The 26,874-nt window shown below is 29.5% G+C and overlaps 3 protein-coding genes across 4 annotated transcripts; all 3 read left to right on the forward strand.

Moving 5' to 3' along the window:
- Positions 1–4,192: 4,192 nt before the first annotated feature.
- On the forward strand, positions 4,193–5,203 carry LOC124822970 (uncharacterized). The gene has a single exon (XM_047295098.2). It carries the CDS (start codon positions 4,393–4,395, stop codon positions 4,984–4,986), a length of 594 nt encoding a protein of 197 aa, XP_047151054.1. The 5' UTR covers positions 4,193–4,392; the 3' UTR covers positions 4,987–5,203.
- A 3,881-nt stretch (positions 5,204–9,084) lies between these two features.
- On the forward strand, positions 9,085–10,195 carry LOC124822961 (late embryogenesis abundant protein D-34-like). Its single transcript, XM_047295074.2, has 2 exons — positions 9,085–9,463; positions 9,570–10,195. Exons 1-2 carry the CDS (start codon positions 9,140–9,142, stop codon positions 10,017–10,019), a joined length of 774 nt encoding a protein of 257 aa, XP_047151030.2. The 5' UTR covers positions 9,085–9,139; the 3' UTR covers positions 10,020–10,195.
- Positions 10,196–14,927: 4,732 nt separating this feature from the next.
- On the forward strand, positions 14,928–16,759 carry LOC124822951 (transcription repressor OFP16-like). Of its 2 annotated transcripts, XR_015781533.1 has the most exons (3): positions 14,928–15,602; positions 15,694–15,788; positions 16,119–16,759. XR_015781533.1 is itself a non-coding variant. In XM_047295064.2 (2 exons), the coding sequence occupies exon 1, from the start codon at positions 15,020–15,022 to the stop codon at positions 15,569–15,571; it is 552 nt and encodes a 183-aa protein (XP_047151020.1). In that variant the 5' UTR covers positions 14,928–15,019; the 3' UTR covers positions 15,572–15,602; positions 15,694–15,940. The 2 variants fall into 2 exon arrangements, 1 of the variants encoding a protein (XP_047151020.1); XM_047295064.2 differs by lacking the exon at positions 16,119–16,759 and having other exon boundaries at positions 15,694–15,940.
- The last annotated feature ends 10,115 nt before the right edge of the window (positions 16,760–26,874 follow it).

Raw genomic sequence — 26,874 nt, forward strand, 5'->3', positions numbered from 1 at the left:
TCACTCAATTAAAAAAAATAATACACTAAATGTACTTAATTAAAAAATATAAAAAGTTTAAATTCTCAATAAAAAATAATAATAAAACTTTAATTAAAAATGCTCAGAAAAATCTAATAAAGATCCAAAACTTAATTAAGTATTCTATAAATATATTTGTTCATTGAGATGTATTTAGTCTCGTCTTACTTTATAATTATCTTTACTAATCTAATCTTATCTTCTTTAGTAATTATAATTATACTTATATTTTAAAAATATAATAATTATTAAATTTAAATTTCTCATAATATGATAATAACTTACAATTAGAAATATTATTATTATTAAAATAAAAAAATTGATGAAATTGTAAGTAAAAGCTTGACTCAATATTCAAATAAATAAATAATAATTTTTTAAATATAGAAAGATTGTTTATTCAACTAGTAGTTAGAAAATTAATTCAAATGTTTTAATTAAGAATATATATACATATTATTTTTTTAATCATAATATTTTTTTTCACTTTTTTATTTTATTTTTTATGTAAAATAATAAAATTAATTTAAATATATTAATATACTAAATTATCTTAACAAATGTACTCCATACCAATTGAAATCCAGTCAGAGTCACAAACTCCTTTTATTTAAAAGAATATGATTATTAACCTTGACTTCTTATTCTTGCATAATTGTTCCTATCATCTTGAAAAGATCCATATTTTTTCTATCTCATACCACTCATATCAATCATTTAACAAACACGTTCATACAAACATTATAATATAATAATACAATTAAAAATAAGAAAGAATTATGAATAAATAAAACTCGTTCTTTCTTCTTACCTAATAAATATATACTTTTATCTTATATTTTTTTCATCTTATTAGTAAATTGAAAAAACAAAAAAAAAATATTAAAAATATTATATTTTAGAAAAAAGTAATTATTTTAGTTTGTAACACATTAGTAGTTATTGCAAAGTAAAAGAAGCACAAACTTAAAAAATAATTGTCGAAATTTTTAATAGTCATTTTATAATGGAATATATATATATATATATATATATATATATATATATATATATATATATATATTATAAGTTAATTTATAGTAAAATTTATAATAATTAAAAATATGAGAACCATTTATATTTTAAATCATGATTTTTAAAAAAAATCATTATTCTCACGTTTATCTTATTTCTAAACTATCACAAAAGTAAATCACAGTACACTTTGTAAACAACTAAAATTCATGTGGTGTTCGCTCAAAACTCACTGTTACATTGATTTTTTTTTTTTGATAGTAATAATAATTTAATGGCTCAATTTTTAATTTATATTTTCTTAGCTTTTTAAAGGTTGAGATTTTAAGCACTATCTGCGTTTAATTCGGCTGTTACCAAATCTCGTTCAAATAATTTGAAGTAGATATTTTCTAAATGTTCACTTCTTTTGTTTTTTATTTGGAAAAATCTTCAATCATTTTGAAATTTAATCAGGAATTCAGAAACACAAAAAGATTAGACTTTGTTTGAAGATAGATATTAATTTTAATGAATGAATATGTAAAAGAAATATGAGAACGATAACTTTCCGAACTTATATTAAAAGTATAATCAAATAATGTTTTCACTTGTTAAAATCAATGTGTTAGTTTATAAATTGTTATTATATTATTATAAAGTTCATAAAACGTAAATTAAAAGTAGTAATATTTAATTCTCGACAGCTAATTGGTAGATAGATTTTACATTGTTATGTTATGTTATGAAGAAACTAAATCAAACTATTTACTAATTATAAAACTAAATTAAATAAAATATACAAATAATAAGGAAAAAAAAGTAACCTTTTTTTCATGTATTCCTTTTTAGGAAGGTTCACGGCAACCAATATGACACAACCAACAAAACCTATGCAATTTTTCTATCTTCTAATTTTTCAAAAGTGAAGAAACAGAATTTAATAATAACATATTTTTGTGTAGCGAAAATGATTGAAAAATGAATAAGTAATCCATTATTATATTATTATAAAAAGGACTTTATCATAGATATATATCATACGACAGCATTATATAGTTTTTTTTGTTAACCGGAAATCTTTTATTTTGCGTTTTTAATTCATAAAATATGCACTATGATAGTTATAGTTATTGTAATAAATATGCATTTAAAGCAATAATTATGATTACTAAATATGCTTATTAAAGTAATTAAATCTATCTATATTAAGATAATTAGATCACTTTCATGGTTAACAGACTTTTCTTTTTTTCTTTGTTTGATAATCACTTCCCACATTAATTAAGTAGTGGTGGAAAGTCTTAACGCGGAAGAGGGAATTTTACTGGATGGAAACATTCAAAAAGTGAAATCAAAAGACAGTTTAATAAAATTACAATAAATAATAGGTTTGATTTTGAAGTAGTCCAAGATCCGTTTGATACTTGATTTAGGTCATGTCTTAAAAAAAAATCACAAATTTTATACAACTCACATTTTACCTTTCGGGTTTCAAGAAATGGCAGTGACTTGAAAGCGCTTTATCTCTACTTAATGAACTAGTTTGGATTAAATATATTTTAACCACCACTTGTTAAAATTAATAGGTTTTATCACCTGTTCATTTAATTCACAATAAATATTGAAAACAGCATAATAATATATATAATTCAAATGCAATTTTCATTTATAATATAATAATAAATTCTTTATCTTCTTATAAAAAATAATAAATTCATATAATTAAAGCAACACATTTATATTACTTCAATTCATTAATAATGTCAGTTTTATCCTAATAAATTACTTTTGTATATAACTGTTTAAAAAATTGTTTTAAAATTGATAATAAATTCAAAATAGTCAAACATAATATTAAAAGTTCAAAAGTTTAAAATATAAATAAAGTTTTATAAAAGAGTTTCATTATTTAAAAATACACATTATATCTAAACTTTTTTTCGTAGGACTTTATTTTTTTACTTTCCTTAGTTTGTTTGAAGATTGAAAACTGTTTGAATGATTCTTAATTTGAACTTTTTATTTCTGTTTAATCAATTTCTTTAATAGAGTAAGTTGATTTTCTACTCCTTTTATTGGTTTATATGTTCTTTTTATGCATGTGAATTATCTTGATTCGCATGTTGAGTTTTAGTTTTTTATATGAATCTTTGCTGATTAGTGGTTTTAATAATGTGTCGTAATTATTTACGTGTTGTTCTTATGTATAGGTAGAACATGTTGTGAGCTTGAAGGAATTTATGATTCCTTAGAACAATTTCATCAAAGTAAAGAAAACTAATTGCACAATTTTTATGTGATTGATACTTTATAATTGTTAATTGTATGATTATAGAATGATTTACTTGCATAGTTAAGTTGTGTGATGAAACATGCATATGATAGGTTGAATTAAGATAGGGTTTTGATTTGACTTACTTGAATTGTATGATGAAATTGAGAATGTTGTCTGATTGATATTGCAAATGATATTGCTTGAATAAGTGAAGATTGTGTAATTTTAATTTGATATGTTCTGGCATATGTGTTGGCTCTTGAACGTAATTTGCAGGACTGGAATGACATATATTTGCATAATTATGTTCTACAAAATTATATAAACTCATTGGTCGAACCAAATCATATAATTACTGACTGGATGATCTTTAGATGATGATATACTTGTTGGAATTGGAAAATTACTAACTTAGTGATCGCTAAATGTAAATATATTCACTGAATAAAACCAAAGTCAAGAAACTCAGTAACTTAACAATCGAATGAAACTAGTCTAGTATCAATATATTCTTAATTTTATAAAACCTTTATAAATATTTTAATATTATAATTATATTTTGAATAATTAATATCAGTGAATTATCTGTTATTAAATATTAACCATGATATTTTGTTTTAATATTGATATATAGTATCTCATTCCAAAAATTGATCTCATAACTGTATGTATAATTTTTATTAAGTGATAATAATGAAAAATTTGAGATTTTGTAGCCGTGGGTGTATTGTGTGATTGTGGGAAGGTCTAGAATTTTCAGTGCTGTTAATAGTTAGTTTTTGTTTTTGACAAGTGGTTTTGTTTCTTAGTCGCTTTAAAATGTTAATAATGGTTAATAATTGAGGAGAGACAAATATAGTAAATAAAAAGAAGGAGAAGGGCAACACAGTCCGAATCATCCTCTTCTTTATCTCTCCGCACACACTTATTTCGTATCTGTTCTTCCCTTCTCATTTTATCAATTCTTTGCATCATCTCCTTCTCCTCACATTTTCTACACAAAAGGGAAATATATCTCTGCAATTTGAAATTAGGGTTAGGGTTTTCGCCCAAAAAAGGAAGGGGGAAGAAGGAAGCTGGACAAGAACAACCGTTCCTTTATGATACAAAAGGTTTCTCAGATCGTCTTCTTCATCATCGCGTTATTAATTTTGGTGGCGCAATCCTCTGCGGCGTTCCACGGTAGCAAAAACAGCATCATGAAGGTTCATCCTGTTCCGCGAAAACGCAACATCTCAATCCAGTTCGGCGTAGACGGAGGGAACACCATGTCAGAGGCGCAGGCGCTGTTGGGGATCGCCGGCAAGAAGCTCCGGAGACTCCCGCACGTGTTCAGCTGCGTCCTGGAGCTCCCGTTCCGCTCCGACGCCGACGTGGTGGTGGAGGAGGACCCTGACTGCTTCCGCTTCGTGGCGGAGACCGACGGTATCGTCGACGTGAGGGCGCACACGGTGGAAATCCACCCTGGCGTGACGAAGATCGTGGTGAGGGACGGAGGCTCGGTGGAGCTCTCGCTCGACCAGCTCGAACTCGATATGTGGAGGTTCCGGTTACCGGAATCGACGCGGCCGGAGCTTGCGAGCGCTGTCTTCGTCGACGGAGAGCTCATCGTGACGGTGCCGAAGGGGCACGGAGAGGAAGATGGGGATGGTGATAGAGGTATGGGTCGTGGTAGACTTGTGCTTGTACAGTAATGGATGAGTGAGTGAGTGAGGTAATGAATGATTCTTTTGTTAACTTCTTGTTGCCCTCCAAACATGGCCATATTAGTATGTTGGTTAGATTTCAGGTTGTTGTTGGACCTAGTTTCTCTGTGAATTTTATTGTTGCTGTTGTTGAATCAGGAACAAAAATGTTCTATCTGGAGAATGGTTTATTCATGGCAATGACAATTTTCGTAAATAGGTGTAACCGTGTTCTTGTGCTCTTTTATTTTCTCGGTAGACATCATGTGGATAACTCTGGTCATGAAATTGGTTAACTTTGTATGTGCAGTTGTATATCAATTTTTTTTCTTGAGGTGGGAAAAATTTTAGGGAGGAATACGGTTGTCTTGATGAGTTTGGATCTTGAATGATGAGTGAAAGATGGAGAGTGACATTAGTTCTCACAATAAGAGAAAAATAGACATCAATTTAGTCTCTTAATGACGTGGCTTATGCACAAAGGATATCTTTTGGTGTTACTTTTTTTGATTAAGGGATTGGATTAATTTCAACCCAATCTTTTTAGGAAATAAAGTTAACTTTTACACAGTTTTAGCAAAACTTTGAAAATTAATGTTTGAAAGGGAGGGGGAAGCAGAAAAAAGACGATAGGAGATTATTATGTTTTCTTAATCGCAAATGTGGTTGTTCAACTAATTGCATGTTAAATAGTTTATTGACTTCAAAAGTATTTGAACATACGGAAAGGGATCTGGATTCTGCAACTTTTAGATTTTATATGTGGGGGGTGTGTAAAAGAAAAGCGTGGTTGATGTGACAAGTGGTTGAGAGAAATAAAGGGTGATTTTTAAGTAGGAGGAAGAGAGAGTTCATGGATATTTTACGTGAGAAAAAAATGAGAGATGAGAGAATCCGGACGGGAAGAGGCTAGCAGAAATTGACAGAATGCTAAAGAGAAGATGGATTGAGAGGAAGTCCTAGAATCATTGGAACTGGGTTTATTGACAATGGTGGAGGTCTTGTTTGGTAATTTGGTTATCAAGAGAACTGAGCAGTTGGAAATAATGTAATAATTTTTTAACTTTTACTTGCTATTTTTATGATTTCCACTGTTGGTTTATTTCTATTTCGGTCCTTTGGACTGGAAGGCGTTTAATGAGGTTGCTTGATGGGGGTGATATGCGTCTTTATCTTTTCATTGCATTCAAGCCACATGATAAAATGCCTGCAACTCTGAAGTATCCTATTTTGCCGTCATGGGATTGTAGGATGTTTGGCAGGACTTTTCTTTTTCTCATGGAAGGGATCTCATTGTAATGTATAGTGGTTTTATTTGATGAAAGACTCGGGTAGAGGTATTTGTTTAGTGACTATCTTATTGATGTCGTAAGTGTGTGGCCTGGAATCTTTTCCGAAATATTCTTCTAATGACCTCTTTGGTTTTCCACTTCATCAACTAAAAAATATTCTCAATATGTTGTGGAAATGAATGAAATTCTAATTCTGAATATGTTGTGTCCTATGATTGGTGTCGTGTTGGACTGACAACAGTGCCTCTTAATCTATTTGTCTTTTTTCTGACGTGTCCTATGTAAATTTCAAAGGATAAGATAACCTTGCTTTTGGTTATACCCGTGTGATATGTTTTATTTAAATTCCAGCTGTGGCATTAGAGACATGTTCTTTGGGAATATGTGCAGATTTGTAAAGTACAGGGGTTGAGGATATATAGCTGCAATTTTCTGCATGTGGTGGGGTTGGCTTCATATATGTTAATGATACATTGCATATTGAATGAATTAGTCTGTTCAGCTTACATAATGTGAGACGAGAAAGGCCATCTTTTCAAATCTCTTGAATGTTTTGTTGGCATTTGAACAAACTAGGCCAATTCTTTGTATACTTGCCTTTGAATCTCATCTCTTCTGCTGAAGTATTAAAGTGTGCCCACTTTTTAATGTTAAAAGTACATTGGAATCACGAGCTTTGATTACGTCTCGAACTTTCCTATTAATCTCTTTATAGTGTGTCTGATTACTGCTTTATATGCACTAATACGCAACTTAAGTATTTCACGCCGCAGTACTGCTTAGGTATGATTCCCCTACGCCTCATGACATAAATCACTTTCATTCATTTTCTGCATTTCGGCTTCATTTATATTGTAAAGGAATCTTTTAAAATATGATTATACTATATATAGATGCTGGTAATGCTAATACCGTTTCTTGTGTGTACAATATATATACAGCAAGTATTTAACAACTGCGTCATAAATGTTAAAAAAAAAAAATCCACTTTGTATTTAGATTTTCAACCCAATTCCTCTTCACTCCTTTCAGTCATCTTTACATGAAAAAGAGGGATTAACGTGAGATAATATTGTTTAGTTTATGCATTTCTGAAAGTCTGTTCATATGTTTTTTAAAATATTTAGTTTGAATTTGTGTATAAACTACATTTTAATTTGTAAAACAATCTGTTTTTGTTTTCTCATTTTCTTTCATAAAAATATTTTTAGGTATTAATCTAAACAGAATCTAATATTTAATAGAACGGAATAGTTTTCTGATTTTATAAACATCAAAATATCATATACCTTTCTTAAACGCAGGAATTAAATCTCACATTACATAACTTTTGAACATTAATATGCACTTCCCTTTTTTTTCATAATTATTTGTTTGACTTCAAATTATTTAATAATTTGAAAGTTTTAGTTTATTTCTCTTTAAAATATTTCTAATTTAGAAATTTGAGAAAACAGTTAGTTTCAATCACTTTTATATTAATTGGTTTCTCAATTTTAATGACTAATGATTATGTTTCAACTCTATACAGGGTATTTTAGTTAAAAAAAGAAAACATTCTTTATACTACCATAATTCATCATTTTTCTTCAAAAAACAATGTCTTTTAAGACTCTTGTGTTTTTGAAGAGGGGGAATTTATTAACCAAGCCCATGTCGTCAATAGTGAAAGAGAGACTTGATGAAAAGACAATGATACTTTTAGAAACTCTTATATCATAATGTCTTGGGATATCATTAAATATTGTATTGGGTCCATGCATACTGACAATGACAAAAAAAAGCAAAAGCCCAGAACTAATTAGACCGATGGATATAGAAAAAAGGTCCGGTGCTTTGAGAACTAAAACAATAAATTTTTTTGCATTAAATTATGATGCATCTTTCATAATCTCAAATTAAAAGCCTACTAAATGTTGGACATTTTACAAGTCACTCCAGAGGCTACTACTAAAGTTAAAAGAACAATATAGAACATGAATTTAATAGAAGAAGAGATGGAAAAGGGTGAAACTGAAATTAAATGTTCTTAATGTAAGATCTGCATAGAAAAAAAAATGTGCTTTTGCTACTCTTTTGATTGTTTACAAAATTTACCAAAGAAACATATAGATGATTTTAAAACGACGGTGATAGGTGATAAATTTGCAATAAAAAGCTACCAATATAGATATACTCTACCAAGTAAACAAACATGTATGTTTGACAACATAGGATTTGAAATCTTATAAGAACTTATTTTTTCCACCTAGCACTTCTATGTTGTGGTAGGAAAGATTACAAAGTATGAGAATGGTAAGAAAAATTGAATCCACAAGAGATAAATCATAGTTATCCATTGAACTAAAATACATATTTTGATTTGAAAAGATTATATCATTCTTATTGATATTCGATGACTCTGTATTAGTTTATTTAGTTTCTGTCAAAAGACGCATAGTTTGTCCATCTTCCAACCCAAAGGAAGTGAATGACGTTCTCTTCTAATAACACAGATATTTGGTGTCTTGCTATCTGTGAGAAGTGTAGAAATATCTGGAACACCTAAATGGCATTACATGGACACCGTCCACCGCCATTTCAATGTTTAATTTAAGAGGAAGAAAAGTGACACAGGATTAAAAAATATAATTACGTTGTAAAGAAAAAAGCTTGGTGGAAGCAAATGGAAAAAGAAGGTAGATGGAAGCGAAACGAGGCTGAGGCTGAGGCTGACACGTTCCCATGCTACTACTGATCTTGCTGCCAAGTGTAACGTTTGGCCACGTATTCTCCCTCTCCACCTCCATTGCAACTTATTTATACCAATTTCATTACAAAACCATTTCAACATACTCAACTTGATTATCGAAATATACCAAACGGAGAAGATGAGTCAGGACCAGCCAAGGCGTTCACAACCAGGCCAAGACCCCATCAAATACGGCGACGTTTTCGATGTCTCCGGCGACCTTGCAAATAAGCCCATTGCACCGGAAGATGCTGCCATGATGCAAAGCGCAGAAACTCTAGTGTTGGGACAAACCCAACTCGGCGGGGCAGCTTCCGTCATGCAATCCGCCGCCAATCAGAACGAACAGGCTGGCCTCGTTGGTCACCTGGACGTCAACGACGTTGCCGGCGACCAAGGCGTCACCGTATCGGAAACTCGAGTCCCTGGAAGACGCATAATCACCGAGGCTGTCGGCGGCAAGGTTCTGTTTTTATTTTTCGTCAACGTCATTATTTTCCAAAATGCTGACTCTTTTAAGAAACAAGAAGAAGATTTATGCGAGATGTGTATGTGTTCTGTGATTGAAGGTTGTGCAGCAGTATTCTGAACCGACCCCGGTTCAAACCGGACGAGCCAGTGCGGTTGGGGATGGTGCAATAACCATAGGGGAGGCGTTGGAGGCCACGGCCCTGACCGTGGGCCACAAAGCGGTGGATCAGAGTGACGCTTCCGCGATTCAGGCGGCGGAGGTGAGGGCAACGGGAAACAATGTCACACAGCCTGGTGGGTTGGCGGCTATGGCTCAATCGGCGGCTGCTTATAATGTTGACTGCACCCGTGATGACGATAAGACGAAGTTGGGGGACGTTTTGAGTGGAGCCACAGCGAAGTTGGCCGCGGACAAGGCGGTGACACTGGAAGATGCGGAGAGGGTGGCGAGTGCTGAGGTGAGAAACAACCCGGATGCGGCTGCCACTCCTGGCGGCGTAGCGGCTTCGGTGGCGGCTGCTGCTAGGATCAATGAATGTGTTAAGTAACGTGTGGTCTATGTGTGTTGGCAATGATACTTGTGAGTAGTGGAATGAGTTGTGTGTTATTTATTCTGTTGTTTTATGCTTCTAATCTAGTTTTAAGGACTCTACTATGTATGCTATGGTTTCATCATGTGGTCGTTAGTTAAAAATAATTGAAGACATGTCAACTATATTACCTACCCCCATGGTCAAAGTATTTATTTTTGAAGTCTTAAAAAAAGTTATAAAATTTATGTGAGCTAAATTGAAAAAAAGAAAGAGTTGTTAAAAGTTGGGTATGGGTTTATCTATGGTAGTTGGATGAAAGAATGTTTTGATGAGAGAAGATAAAAAGAAGTGGAAGATGTAGCCAAGAATAGTAGCTATAAATGGGAAATTGGAAGGACGAAGATGATGAATGCAATCACGTGATTCGATGGTAGGAGGAAGGAACGAAGGACACTCTCAGTCACATGGGACAGGCAGATTAGAGACAAACTCTGATTAACAGCAACAAGTTTTGAGTGTGGGGGCTTATTTTGTCCCCCACAATATGCCATTTATATAATTCATAAATTGGCTGTAATATATAAAAAAATGTGATCATATAATTCATACATTGGTTGTAATATATAAAAAAAAATGTGAAGTTTTTATACCATAATCCAAATCCAGTGATGTTGGAGATGTGGTGAGGGAATAGAGCAGACACCATTGGATGAAATAGGACATGAGGCACGTGATAAACACTTCTAACATAATTGGAACTGGGAACCTCAAATTAGAGGTATTTTCTTCAGGGTATAATTATTCATGAACTTCTTTTCAGCAACTTTTAATGGATTTTTATCACCCAATATTTTAGATAATCTTTGGGAGATTCAAGAAATTAATTCATGAATGTTTTTTCTTGAGTAACTCTTGATGGATTTTTATCACAAATACGCTATCTATCTCTTTACAATATGTGATGTTAGATCTTTGGGAGAGTCAACATGAAACGTTAATTCTTCTGCAAACATTAAATGATTATTCTATAATAAGTTTGAAGATTTACACCATAATAATAAATCATATTTTAACCTATCTTTTTCATTAAATAATTATAGCTTATTTAAAATCTTAAAATAAAATCTTGAAACGAAATAGCACTTAGATCTTTTTTAGCAGGAACATCGGAATTCGATCAAAAACATGTTCATAATTCAGTTTAATTCTGAAAATTCTGAACTACATGTTCAAGATTTGAAACTATCATAACCAGAGTTAAATTAATCTAACCATTATTAATTTACTCCAACGACAATTCAATTGTAAGATTATTATTAATTTTGTTCATTTATATGAATTTAATTATAATCTGTAGCAGTAACCGATTACCCAGAAAAAGATAATATTGATCATTTTTAAGTTTTTATTTTCAGAATAAATCTAGAGTATTAATTCATAATTAAATAATGGTATAAAATATTTATCAGATTCAATTTCATATTTACATATATGTTATGAAGTTACGAATTTTGTAGTTTGGGTCTGAACAAATTTGGTCTGATATTTTTTTATTAAAAATTACTCTTATTTTTCAGTTTTTGTTTTATTTGTAAAAGGGAAATAGAAGGATAGTACTGGTGTACCTGGTAAATTTTGAGTAGTGTTCACTGGCACATGATAGTGTGTATGTTTGGGTTAAAATGGAAATAATTCCAAAACATTTTTAGTTTCAAAGAAATAATTTTACTTTTTCGTTTTTATATAGAAAATTATAAATTCATTTTCAAGGTTTAAACCAAACAAAAATATATGTAAAGTCACTTTCATGTTGAAAATAGTGAGTATGTAATTTCTCTACCTTTTAAGATAGGTTTATTATTTGTTATATAACCACTTTATTTTTCATGTTATGTAACGTTCTATGTGTAACTGAGTTACAATCACTAAACTTTTATTTTCAATTAGTTGAAAGGTTTTAATACACCAATGTATCCTTATTTTCCTGGATATTACAACTTTTTTATTTATTTATTAAAGATTAAGTAAAATTTTAGAAATCATAATAAAAGTAAAATGAAAAAAGATATGAATAAATTTTTATAGTGTTATTAGTTTCATCTGAGGAATAGGACTAACATAAAAAAGTTAAATATATAATAAATGAAATATAAAAAAATCCATAGGCATAAATCTTATTATGGGACATAATTTTTCTTAAATTTTAAATAATATCATTTTTGTATAAATTAAAACATAATTATAAAAAAGTTAAAAAAATATTTGTAGTTGACTTTCCGTCAGTAGAATGAAAAAATTAACATAAGTTCAATATATTTGTAATGGATTTTCCGTCAGTGATATTTGTAATTTGATTTAATCTTTTAGCATAAGAAATAAAATAAAGACAAAACTGGATCAAATTTTAATTAACCACTTGTTATTTAAATCAGTTTTCAATAGCTCACTTGTTTAAATAATATTTTATGCATTTTGTTTATTTATCCTTCTCGATTTTTTTCTTTTTTTATCCGCGAACACTTAATATATATATATATATATATATATATATATATATATATATATATATATATATATATATATATATATATATATATATATAATTCGAATGACAAGTTTGACATTTTTCTAAGCTAATTATATTTAAAATACATCATCCGTACATTTAAAATACATACTTATACATGGTATTTTAATATGCAAAATTTGTAATTTAATATTTCCTCTGTACTATTTAAATAAATCCTTTTTGTACTGAAATAATTTTGGAGATAACATTATCAACAAACAAATTTTAAAATAGAAATAAACTCATGTGGAAGTTCTTTTTTTATTTTTTACTTTTAAAAAGAATTGGTCTGAGCCCTACCTACATTGGGACCCCCCATGTGTAGGAGTCCAGTGCAGGGATTCTCCTGTATTAAAAAAAATAATCATATACTAGTTTTGCCATTTTTTCTATAATTTTATTAATCTAATTCCTATTTTGAAAGGCGTCTAATTGAAAAACAATGATGCATTAAAAATTTATGCAGATAAAATGAGGATAAGATTTAAAATTCAGAGTCTTGATCGAAGGAACATAAGATATTTTAAGACCTTTTGTTGTTTGCACTAAAAAAATGAGTTATGAATTATACCCTTAAAAGAACATTGGAAAACCCGTGACCACAAAAAGCAGTAAAAATAGCTTTCCCCTCCTATTTCCCCCACAAACCTTCTTCTACCTTTTACCTCTTTACTATTGACAAATAATTATACATCTCGATCGTAGAATTAAACATTTTTTAAATGGTCATAAGATAGTTAACTTATAAGGTTAGATATACACATATTTATAAATTATAAATTGATCTTATCTTTAATTGATGTTATCTTTAATTAATGTAAAACTTCCAATATTTAATAATTAAATCTAATCTAATTAATTTATCACAAAACATAAATTAATATTAATTGAACATAATTATATAATGAATAATTTGAAATTTAGTTTAAAATTTATAAGTACAAGTTAGAGATAAATAAATTAATGATAATAATATTTAATACATATTTGTTGATAAAATTATTAAATTTTTATTAACTTGGACCATCAAATAACGTAACCTATCAATTTGAACAAATAAGATTCCAACATGAACTGTGACAGACAAATATTTAAAACATAATAAACAGAGAACCATAACCGAAATAATAACAATTATATAGTTGTAATAAAATGAATTTATTGTTTTTTCATTAATAATGTAGAGTGGAACAATATTTTTCTAATTTTTCAATGCTATCTTTTTCGTTATCAAATAAATATTTTTTTTATCGATTGAAAAGCACGTGTTAAAAATATTTCAATATTAAAGTAAACTCAAATTTAATAGATAAATTATTTATTGTTATAATAGATGGGTAATAAAACGTCTTAACAATTATATATTTAATTTATATTTACAGTTTTTTTCATTAATTTTTTTATAGAATCGAGTTATTGTATTATGATTAAATTTGATTATTGTTTTATTTAAATTAATTAAATATTGAATTAATTTTAATTAGGATTAATCAATTTCTTTGTATCCAATTAATCCATCGTTCTATTAGCATATGTATATATGGATTATTCTATTGAGTACAAATTAGAATCTTCAAAGCAAGTGATTTCTATGTGTTATAGTTTAAAAAACTATTTCGGGTAAAGGTTGAGATTCTTTATTATTCAAAGCATGTAAAGGTGTTATGAAGATCGCCGGACTTTCTCACGATCTTTCGAATTACGTTATTCACTCTCTTTTTTTTTTTGGGTATTGATCAAAGACACTTAGATGCTAAAGTAAGTTATTTACGTGAATTATTCACGTGAGTTATTTATTCAATCATTTTTGTACTAAAGATAAATAAAATCAGAGTTAATTATCTGACATTCCTGTCAAACATATATTAAAATGAGTTTACCCTTAAGTATGATTCATTATCAATAAACAATTTTCATTATTTTATTAACTGTAGCTGTTATTATTATCTTAACCCAATCGATTAAGAGTTGTTAGTTGTTTCTTAGTTGTTTCTCTGTCCAGTCCATTAATTTCACAAGTATCCATATTGTACAAAAATCACATACATTATTAACTTCTTTAACAATAGTAATAACTCGAATAACCAGTCTTCATACAAAATTTTAAATCCCATAATTGGAGAATTAAAATATTATCAGAAAAAACGTGGTCTACAAAGCAAAATTATCAAACAGAAGTATCCTTAAACATCATTGAGTTACTCCCAGAAAAAGATAAAAAGAAGTATTAATATAATGTAACTAATATGACATTAAACCGTAGAAAGAAAATAGAAAAAAAAATTGATAAGTAGTATTTATTTAGATGAATTATGTAGCATGTGTGTGAATGATTGGTGAGTGTGAAGAGGCACAGGAAACACAGTTGTAGAAGTTTATATAAGGCATACACAAACAAACTCTTTCTCCTTCGTCCTTCCTCTCTCTCTAATTCTCCAAAGCAAAAATGCCCACCCTGTTCTCCAAACGCCTTCACCTCTGTTTCTTCAAGCTCAAATACCCCACCATTCTCCACCACCCTCACCCTCCACCTTCCACCGACAACTCCACCACCTTCACCCACCCCTCTTCTTCTTCCGACGACGACGACCATTCCTCCTCCACGGAGCCTGACTTCGCCTCCGTCTTCGCCTCCCAGCGCTTCTTCTTCTCCTCCCCGGGCACTTCCAACTCCATCGTCGAATCCCCGGACACCCGCACCTTCGTCCCCACGGGCGGCGGCGTCACAGTCCCCAAGTATTCCCTCAACCCCTACGTGGATTTCCTCCGCTCAATGCACGAAATGATCCGTTCACGCCAAGTCGACATCACCCAAGACTGGGACTACCTCCACGAACTTCTCCTGTGCTACCTCGCTCTCAACCCCTCTCACACCCACAAGTACATCATTCGCGCCTTCACCGACCTTGTCCTCCAACTCCTCTCCTCCACCCCCTGTCGGACGCACAACACCCACCACCACCGGCGCCACCGTAGCCTGTCCGGAAACTTCCTCTGAACAAAAAAAAACATTAACTCATTAACACGAGGTTGGTTCGCTTCGAGTTATTTTATCTTACCAGATAAAGAACATATTGGCGGTTGTGCGATCCACTTCATGGGATTCCTTTTTTTTTTTAGTTTTCGTATCTTTGTCTTGGGTAAAAGGGGTACCGGAGCGGCGATTGTATTTTGACGATCAAAAAGAGAAATTTAGCGAAACGAAGGATAAGCAGGTGTGTATTTCGATGAAGCTGTTTCGTTATCATGTATTAAAAGTATATAGTGCTGCTGCTTCTTTCTTTCTGTTCCTATTATGTAAAATAACTAAACTATACTATACTGTCTCTGGGTTTGAAAGAAAAAGCGTGGTGTAAAATTTGTTGAAGTTTTTGTGTGACGTTGGTGATGGGGATAGTGGGTGACAAGCAGTGTTGGTTTATTGTCCTTGTGTTTGTTGCTGTTGCCGCTGTGTGTGTGGTCCTTATGATGGTATAATTAACTAGACGAATAGCAGGGGAATTCTGCACACTAACTCACGAGCACCTTGCTTTTCTTGTATGTAGTAAGGTACGATGGTGGGCTTTCTTTTGTCTCTCCAGCCACATGCCCTCCACACAGATATTAATTTCCTCATAACGCAATCGTCATTTTTAATTTTCAATAGTAAAATGCAGGTATGTGAGTATCTCTATGATTTTACACGTTGAGCTTAATCTGCAAGATGTGATTTTAGCTTGTAGAGACAATGATATTGATCCTTGATGGAAAGAAATTGGACCGTATGATAGGAGTGTTCGTGGGAAGGATGAAAAGGAATATTGGGATAAATTAATGGAGGGAGGGGGAGTTGAGGTTGCAGCAGGTGGCAGGACATCTTTTTCCCCCTTCTTTTCAGCTTTTTCACCCCCATGAAAATAATGCACCCATCAAAAGCAGAAACAAGTACAAAAACAATCAAGAACGAGGGAGAGAGCAAAACTGACAAGTGACAACAAAAAAACAGAACTAGATAAGGTTCTTTACCAAACTAGCTATTAAAATTGCTTAGTGAATAACAACAGCCGAAGAAACAAACAGTTTAGTGAATCAGATGTACCAAACTCAGTGCTGTGTCTTCCTGCATTTTCATTCCCTTGTCACATGTCCAGTTTTTAATGTCTTTATTACTAAGGCACACAATGATTTAGCTCATCAGTTGGTAGAAGACTTGTGTTCCACTCCAAATTCTCTACCTTAAACATCAAATTTTAGTTTATTTCTAAATTCTTAACGTGGCTCTACGGAACTGAATGGTCTAACTCAATTGGTTGAGTAGATAGTGTAAATTCCCTCAATTCTTAATAATAAAAAAAAAATACAAAAACCACACAACCAACACATGCACAAAGATTGTCTTTTGCCAATTAAAAGTACTAACTATCAAACATTGCAATACTAAGGCAATTATAAAATCACAACTTGCTTCAATACGAAAATTCAGAAGGTCCACAGGAGGGTGTTGTGAGGTTCAAATCCCCAGTTGGTCTTCAAAATATATGTTTACCATGGGCAAGAATTACTTATCGTGGAAGAACACAAATTGGCATTGAGCATAAAAAGCTTTTTGGGGGTTTACTCTACGTAATAATTGCTATTTATTTAATTGCCCTTGTAGGGGAAACCTGGGGACAAACAAAGAGTATCCAAAGAGAGCTTCAACAACTGCGGCTAAAGAATGGATACTCTTATCGTTTTGCATTTAATTAATTTTAATTATGAATTAAAAGTAGTTGGTTTAGGTAAGTTCATATACCGGACTATTTGTCTTTAAGTGTATGCATTATTATTATATGCCAATGTTCATTTCGACGACAGGTTTATATGGCATATGCTAACTTAGAGTGGGGGTAGAGAGGGTCTAAAATATCCCTATGCGAGTATACCAACCTCCATATACACTTCTCACTTTAACTAAATAAAACAACATTCTTAATGTACTAAATCATGTTTAACGATAAAACATGCTTGGTAAACACCGCCAGTGACTTAATTAATAGCTGTATTAGAAACAGTAATGATAAGGACTGCTCTAGAAAAGCCAAAACACGCAAGATTCTCGTTCTTAATTTTATCATACGAAAGAAAACAGGAACGAGGTATGTATACATTTTTTTCTGTTTTGTTACGAACCATTTGCTTAAGATTACTTTTACAAAGTTCCCCTTTTAACAAAACCTTTACTTTTTTTCACCTATGCCTGTGGACACATTATTTGTTAAAAGAAAGGAAAATGTTTTTTTAATAACTTTTTTAACAACTTTTTTACAACCGCTCACGCGATAATTCGTGATTGGTTCATTTTAAATATACATACCAATAAAATAGTAACAAGTAATCTAGGTTTAATAGTCTCTTTTGTCCCTAGTTTTACTCGATTATGTCAATTTGGTCCGTGGTTTTAAAAAAGTGTCAACTTGGTCCTCACTTATTAAATTTTGCATCAAAATTGTCCCTTCCGTTAAATAGAAACAAACGGCGTTAACGATGGATGATCTGGCAGAAGACATGACATTTTTAAATTGTATGTGTGGACGTGTTTAGTATTTCCTTTAATTATAATTAATTTGGATTAATCTTTTTATTTTAATTACTTTTAATTATAATTAATGTGACAGTTAGCAACGACGTCCCACTTCTCCTTCTCCGATAAAATCTTCTTCTTCCAAAAAGAGTGTTGCAGGCAATGACATCCTACTCCTCCACCGAATATCTGTCCCACTTGCTCCCTCTTTCACTTCCCCTTCTGCCCCGCTCCGCCTCCCACACCCTATCACCACCCCCACCCCCCAAACTCCTCTTTCTTACGCCCCCGCCAACCCAAATTTCCAAATGGCTGCGTTGCGATTTGTCCATGGTTGTTCTGGTTTGGTTCTCTTGCTTTGCAGGTCTGAGGAGACATGATGTTGAGGCGCGATGAGGATTCTCGTGGTGGGGATGGTTTCTATGTGATTAGGGTTCTGCAATTTGGGGCTCTTTTCGATTGGGGTTTTGGACGACGCTGTGGTTGCTTCAGTTTCGCTTCCAAAACGAACTAGATCGAGGCGTAGAGGGTTCTAGCATGGAGCTTCAGCGATCTAGGGCAAGCGATTTAGCCTGAATGCCGGGAAGCAAAGCAGAGAGCAGAAACAATTTTCTTGGATGCGAAAAGCACAACAGAGCAATGTGGGCGAGAATTTTGAGGCGCGCGATAAGTCCATGTTTCTCGTCAACTGGTTCAGGTTCGGAGCAGCGGGAAGAGCTTCGACGACGCTTGGAGGGAGGACAATGAGGGGAGACAAGGTTTTGTTCGAGTTGGACCCTGTAAGGTTCTGGAAGGATTGGACGGAGGCGGAGATGGAGTCAGAGAGGGTGGAAGGGAGAGAGGCACACAGAGGAGAGGAGGGTTTAATGGAATGGATTAGGGTTTTGAATTAGGATTTTGACGATTTGAGGTTTTGTTTGGTGGATAGGAAATGAATTATTCCACGAAGGATTGCAGAGAAGAACGAAGTCTCTTCTCCATCGCACTTTCTCCATTCTATTGAGGAAATGCCCTAATTTTCCACAAATCAAAATACTCTGAATGAATTTTTTTCCCAATTAAAAAAACCACATCTTTAATATCCACCTCAACGTGTAATGACACGTTATCATTAAATACTGCCAGATCATCCATCCTTAACGCCGTTTGTTTCTATTTAACGGAAAGGACAATTTTGATGCAAAATTTAATAAGTAAGAACCAAGCTGACACTTTTTTAAAACCAGGAACCAAATTGACATAATCAAGCAAAACTGGGGACAAAAGAGACTATTAAGCCAATAATCTATTGTCAAAAAGTTGTTAACATGGTCCTAAAAGAAAACACTCTATTGTTCTTAAACTTTTAGCCGCTCTCCCATATTTTGAAAAAAAAAATTCCACTTTCTTACCATAGGTAAAAATTCTTAAATCGGTTAATTAAGTTAAACCGTTTGACATAAAATAGTACACTAGTTTAAGATACACGTAACACCTTGCCCTTTCATTTCAATATATTCTCTTACATTCATCTTTATAAGGTTTGTTTCTGTAAGATTACTGTATACGTATATTAATTCTTTTGTAAGAAGAATCTACTATTGGGATTCAGGATTCATGATTGAGAAGTTGGATTCAATGAATTATTTAACTTATGTTTCATATGATCTGATGGGTAGTTAGTTTGGATAGAAGATAGCACCCTACGCAACGTATCTTACTGAAAGTGATTTTTCGATTTAGTTATATCCCTGATGGACCAAAGATGAAACGCAGCACATCAATAGTTCAATCATAAAATGTGGTAAACATGTTTTATTATATGGTTCAAAATAATAAAACATAAGAAATATTACATGTACAGTAGAACACATTTACTATTAAGAAATAGAAAAGAAAAATACGAGGCATATAAATATTGAGACAAAACATTATTAAATAAATTGCCGTATGAATTATTTCTTAAACGTAAGCTCACCAACATTGAAGTTTGGACAGGATTTGACGCTGTGACCCCTTCCATAATTGAAAATAATGGCAACGTAGAGGAAAAGTTAAAAATAGAGTCCAATATAAACATGTTATATTGATTGAATACATTCGAATCAAATATTGTGCAGATACAAATCTTTGAAGTGGATCCCTTTACCTACACACTTCACTTCCCACAAGACATGCATATTTGAGTAAGTAAAAAGTTAGATGATTAAAATATAAAAGATGACAAAATCTCTGGTTGTCGGATAGTATATACATAGAACAATAGCTTTATATATATGGATCTTAAGATTATATTACTTGTATCATTTTCATATTGTGTGAGCTCATAATCACTACACTGAGTTATTGAGTTATTGTAAAGTGTAATAAGGATGGTGATAAAAGGCATATAAGAAGAGATATTAGAAAATGAAAGGTAAAAGGATAAAATATAATAAGCCATTTAATGAGAAAAATATAAACAGGAAAACCTCTATGATAAAAAATGTAACAAATGATATATTGAATATAATTCTAATACTTTTTTAATTAATTCATTTTCTCGCAAAAACAATGCAAGAGGAGTTCATGATTTGATTCGTATTGATAATATTGAACGCAAACTAAGAAATCAAACAAATTTTAAGACAAAAAGTGGATTAAAGGTATTCATCATTCCACTTACAGTTTAAGTATATCCTGATTAATGTAAAAAACTGAGAATAAAAAAATTAATGTTTGTTGAAGATCAGAAACATAAATTATTATGAATTCTTCTTAATGTCTCTTATATCAACATATAAGATAGTTGAATTTGGAATTAACTCAACGTCTATATATGATTTTCAATACCTTCTAAAACACAAATAACATGTTTAAATTCATAGGATAAATTTTTAATGACTCTCACTAAATAGACTCAGTAAAATGAAATTTATCTTTATGTATATGTATTATAAATTGATATTATTTCTGATCAATACAAGATCTTTATCATCAATAATATAATATAAAATTATAAGAATATTAAAGAGATAAGAAAGAAAAAGAAACAAAAATATGTATAGTAAAAGCTATAGTTACTAATGACCTAGCTTTGAAAAAAAACAAAAACTGAAAGTCATTGATCGAAAAAATGTTAATGAGAATTGATTAAATTTAAAGTAAAAAAGCTAATTAAAAAACTAACTCGAAATAATTTAATTTAGAAAATTAAATTGATTTGAATTCCTATGAAGCAGAAATGGAAATGCAAGAAAAAGAAAGAAAGGTATGTTGTTTTGCAGTTAGGAGCGCTGAAACAGGACATATTGGGAGTGATAAAAGTGGTTTTGTATTCTTTTCAAAATCCTGTTTTATCTTACACACATATGTCCTTCTTTTGTAGGACTATATAGGCTTCTAGGTAGCCACTGTTCTTGTTTTCATGCACAACGACAACGTCCATTGCATGTTTCGTGCTCCATGCTTCTATCCATATGCTTCATTTATATTTATAATTCATCTGCTTTTTTAAACTTCTCTCATGTTTCTTCATTTATGTTCTCTGTTATCCTTTTCTCTTTTTTACTTCTTTATATACGCAAATAATTGTATTACAACACTGGCTACAACCGATAGTAAAAACAAAAATCATTTGCAAATTCTCTACAAAACTTTAAACTAATCAATAAGTATAAAAATGAAAAAGAGTTGTTGAAATAATTGAGACTTTGTGACACCTTGTTTTATTGTCAAGAAAGTATTTCACTGTCAAACACGAGAATTATTTTTTCTTGGAGATTTGACATGATGTCCCGATGCATTCCTTTTAATTTGATTTTTTTTATATTCATAAAAATTAGAAAGTCAACAACTTTAGTATACAATAATTATAATAATCAAAATAATTTACAAAAAAGTATTTTAAAGTAAATACAAACGTACAGAACATTTTTTAGATGAAATAAAGTCGTAGGTATTTTGCACAAAAGTATGCCGAATGGATTTTCTTTTAGTCCAGTCCATTACCAAATAAAAAAGAAGGATATCTTAACTTCAGAAGTCAAACAATTTTTACTTGTTTCCTCCCACACCCCATACTTTTTTTGTGTGTGTGGTATCCCATCATTTTTAAAATTTATAATGTCTTTGTATTTTATTAGATTTTCTTAAAACGTTAAATGTTAACTGAGTTTTTATTAAATTTTATTATTATATGAAATTCGTTAAGAAGTGGACTTTAAGCCTAACTTAATTTCATTGGCTTGTAAGGTGAGGTTTGCACCCATTTTTATAATTTAAATTGGTCTTATCCTCTAGTCGACGTGAGACTTCCAACACACCCCTCACGACGATATATATATATATATATATATATATATATATATATATATATATATATATATATATATATATATATATATATATATATATATATATATATAGTATATATATATATATATATATATATATATATATATATATATATATATATATATAATATATATATATATATATATATTATATATATATATATATATATATATATATATATATATATATATATATATATAGATATATCATATATCGAGTGTAAGATTAGACATTAATGGATGGTCCGGTTCGATAACGGATAGAACAATATGTCCAATAAACAATAAATATCGTTAGGATAGATTCTAACCATAGCTCTGATACCATATTAAGAAGTGCACTTTAAGCCTAACTCAACTCTACAAAATCGGTTTGTAAGGTGAAGTTTACATCCACTTATATACTTTAAATTAGCCTTATCTTTAGTTGATTTTTTTTTTAATTTTAATCTTAAAATAACCTATTTTTTCTAATTGAGTTTCTATTAGTTGATTTTTGGTTAGTCAGGTAACATGATCTTTGAGTTTAGTTTTTTTTTAAATAAAGGTTTTGTGAATAATATAAAATAATATTAATGTTAATGTAATTAATGACTTTTATTATTTTCGTTGAAAATGTATTAGATAATAAGATTAAGTTTTTCAATAACTTTCACGAAAGTATAGCAAGAAATTGTTGTGTCAACGTGATGTAGTAAAACAATAAGAATTTTTTGTTATCCAATATATTTTTCAATAAAAGAAACAAATGTACAATTCAACATAAAATAAAAACAACCACATCATTCAATTAAAAAAAATAAAAAAAGATTAATTAAAAATATGTAATTTTTAAGTATTTAAAACAAATAATTTAATGAAAATTTAAGTAAAAATATTTAAAATTACAATGGACTGAAAAGTTAATTAGTTTTTCTTATTCTATACAAAAGTTTATAAAATTTCCGTCCATCATAGCCTTAGGGCAAGGGAGCATCCACCTAAAAACATAAATGGAATTTATTAGTTTGTAACATTTGGGGACCTCGGAGAGAGAACAAAATTCAGAAATAAGGTAAATATTTCAGTCTTTCCACTCCCTTTTCAAAGTAAGATGTTGCTTCTAAACCTACTAAGTTTTGTTTTTTTTATAATTGAATAAAGTAAATTAAGACGAAATGATTGTTATTAGATTATTCTTTTCGAACATTTTCCTGGAAAAGAATAAAAAGACATAAAATGCACACTAATTTTGCAATGGAAAATAAAAGTTGTGAGATAATTCCATCCTAATAACATTGATAATCATTTAGAAAAAATTATCGAAATTTGACTTAAAGATAGAGATAAAAAAAATTTGTGGATAGCTAGTTAATAACGTTACCTTTTTTTTAAGAGAATGATGATTTAAAACAAACTAAGAATTTTTTTTACATGTGGTATGCTTGGTTTGTAATAAGCATATTTAAGAAAAGAGAATAAGAAAACAAGGAATGGAAACTTTACTTTTAAAAATTATAATATAAAATTACACTTTTTTGGCAAAATCATTATAATGGAGTAACTTTTCTTTAAAATTATTGTAATAGATGAATGTGAAAAGATTACAAAAAATAGGAAGTTGTTAGGTTTGCATAACACAACTCTTGTGAAATAATTTTTCTTTCTAATTTTCATTGAATTATATACTGTCAAGGTCATCTTGACTTATATTGGAGCTTGAATGCTATCCGACTTGTTAAGGATTCGTAAAAGAAGATGTAACCATTAAAGATATTAAAGTGAAGACATAAGAGAGTATACTGAAGTCATTCATGGACTTGTTGAGCATACATGAGGAGTTCAATAGGCCTATAAATGACTGCATCACCAATGGAGTGTTTCATCCTACACCTCCAAGATCTCATCCTGCACCTCCAAAAATTCCACTTTTAACCTTCTGACATCTCATCATCATCCTGCACCTCCAACTTTTTTAAAACTTTATTTTTAACTTTAATAAATACTTTTCCATTTTCTTTTCTTTTTTATTAAAAATAATCTTCACTACCTTAATAATAATTTAATTTAATTTATTTTAAAATTTAAATATTATTTAAAATAATTTTGTATTTTAATAATTATTAAAATATAATTTATATTATAATTAATTATATTAAAAACATAAAAATAAAATAATAACAATAATAAATAATAATAAAAATAAATTTGATTTAATATATTCAAATATATTAAATTATAATAAAATATTAAAATAAATTAAATAATTATTAAATTTTAAATAAAAATGAAAATTTTAAAAAATTTATTTATATTAAAATCTATAAAATATGTTAATACTTTGCTTTTCATTTAAAATTTAATAAATATTAAACTTAAATAAAAATTATAATATAATAATTAAAATAAGAATAAAAATAAAAATAAAAACAATATTTAAAATCATATTTTATATATTTAAATATATTAAATTATATTAAAATATTAAATTAAATTTAATAATTATTAAAATTTAAAAAAAACAAAATTTTAAAAAATTTGTTAATCGGATATAGATATCCGATAAGTTATAAATCGGATATCCATATCCGATAAAGAGTTTTTAAAATTTTATTTTATATATAAATTTTAATAATGATTTAATTTAATTTAATATTTTAATATAATTTAGTATATTTAAATATTTTATTTAATATAATTTTATTTGTTAAATAACTGTTTTAAAATTTTGTTTATTATTTAAATTTTAATAATTATTTAATTTAATTTAATATTTTAATATAATTTAATATATTTGAATATATTAAATATTTTATTTAATATAATTTACTTTTTTATTATTATTTTTATTTTAATTATTTTATTTTTATATTTTTAATATAATTATTATTATAACATAAATCATATTTTAATAATTATTAAAATATGAAATTATATGAAATAATATTTGAATTTTAAATTTAGTTATTATTAAGGTAATATAGAGTCTTTTTAACAAGAAAAAAAAGAAAATAAAAATATATTTATTAAAATTAAAAATAAAATTTTCTATAAAGTTAAAGGTGTAAGATAATGATGAAATGTCAGAAGGTTAAAAGTGGAATTTTTGGAGGTGCAGGATGAGATCTTGGAGGTGTAGGATGTAACACTCTCACCAATGTTCTAATATTCGTCCTTGCCAACCCATAAGCCCATTAATTATGTAGGTGTTTCATCCTGCACTTCCAACACTTATTATTATAATAATTATATTACAAAAATTAAAATTAAAATAATTAAAATAAAAATAATTATATAAAATCTGATTTAATATATAAATATATTAAATAATATTAAATTAATAAAATAGGATTTTGAAATTTTTAGATTTCTTAATTATTTTTATTTTTTATATATTACTACTATAATAATATAAATTATATTTTAATAATTATTTAAATATAAAATATATTAGATAATATTAAATTTTTAAATTAAATTAAATAATTAATAAAGTATAAATAAAAAACAAATTTTTAAAACTTTTGTGTGGGAATTGGAATTCCGATAACATAGTTATGGGCACTTTTTCTAAAGTTTTATTTTCTATTTAAAATTAATAATAATTTAATTTAAATGAAAAAATTATATTTTAATAATAATTAAAATATTAAAAAATATTAGATTTTAAATTAAATTAAATAGTTATTAAATTATAAATAAAAAACAAAGTTTTAAAAAATTTGTTAAAAGAGTGCAGAGTTAAAGAAGTGTAGATTTACTTTAAATAGAAAGAGAAAAAGTAAAAAAAAAATATTTACTAAGATTAAAAAGAATTTTTTGAAAAAGTTGTAGGTGCAGATGAAGTGTTGGAGATGCAGGGTGAAACACCCATTACGTAGAGCTGTCAAAATGGGTCACTCAGTCCGACTCGATCCGGCCCACCACGGGTTGGTCTCTTAGTGAGTCAACCCAACCCGACTCATTTATTAGCGAGCCAAAAAAATTCGAATCTGGACCGATTCACCACGGGCTGGTGAATAAACGAGTTGGCTCACTTAATTATAATTTTTTATTAAAAAAATTACAAACTTTCTATGATTCAAATCTAAACAAATTTTACTCTCTTGAGTGTTTAATTAATTTTGAAAATAAGGAACTTAAATAATTTTTTCAAGAAAAATTATAAATATTGTTTTATAAAATTAAAATTAAATTTTAATAAAATAAAATTAGGTAGGTGGGTTGGTGGGCCAATCCGGCCATCACGGATTCAATTTTATGAGTCGAGTTTAAATAAGTCGGATTGAAATCTAACTCACATAAAAATATACAATATTTTCAAACTCAATACGATCCGAATCCATGATAGACTGAGTTACCACAAGCTGTGATTCATTTTGAAACAGCTCCATAATTATGGATTGAATTAATGTTCTCGGAGTGTGATGATAATCGAAAAAGGTAGAGTTTGCAAAGGCTATGCCT

This window comes from Vigna umbellata, chromosome 8 (genome assembly GCF_029865625.1).
Source record: "Vigna umbellata cultivar VRB3 chromosome 8, Vumbellata_1.0, whole genome shotgun sequence".
Classification (NCBI taxonomy): domain Eukaryota; kingdom Viridiplantae; phylum Streptophyta; class Magnoliopsida; order Fabales; family Fabaceae; genus Vigna; species Vigna umbellata.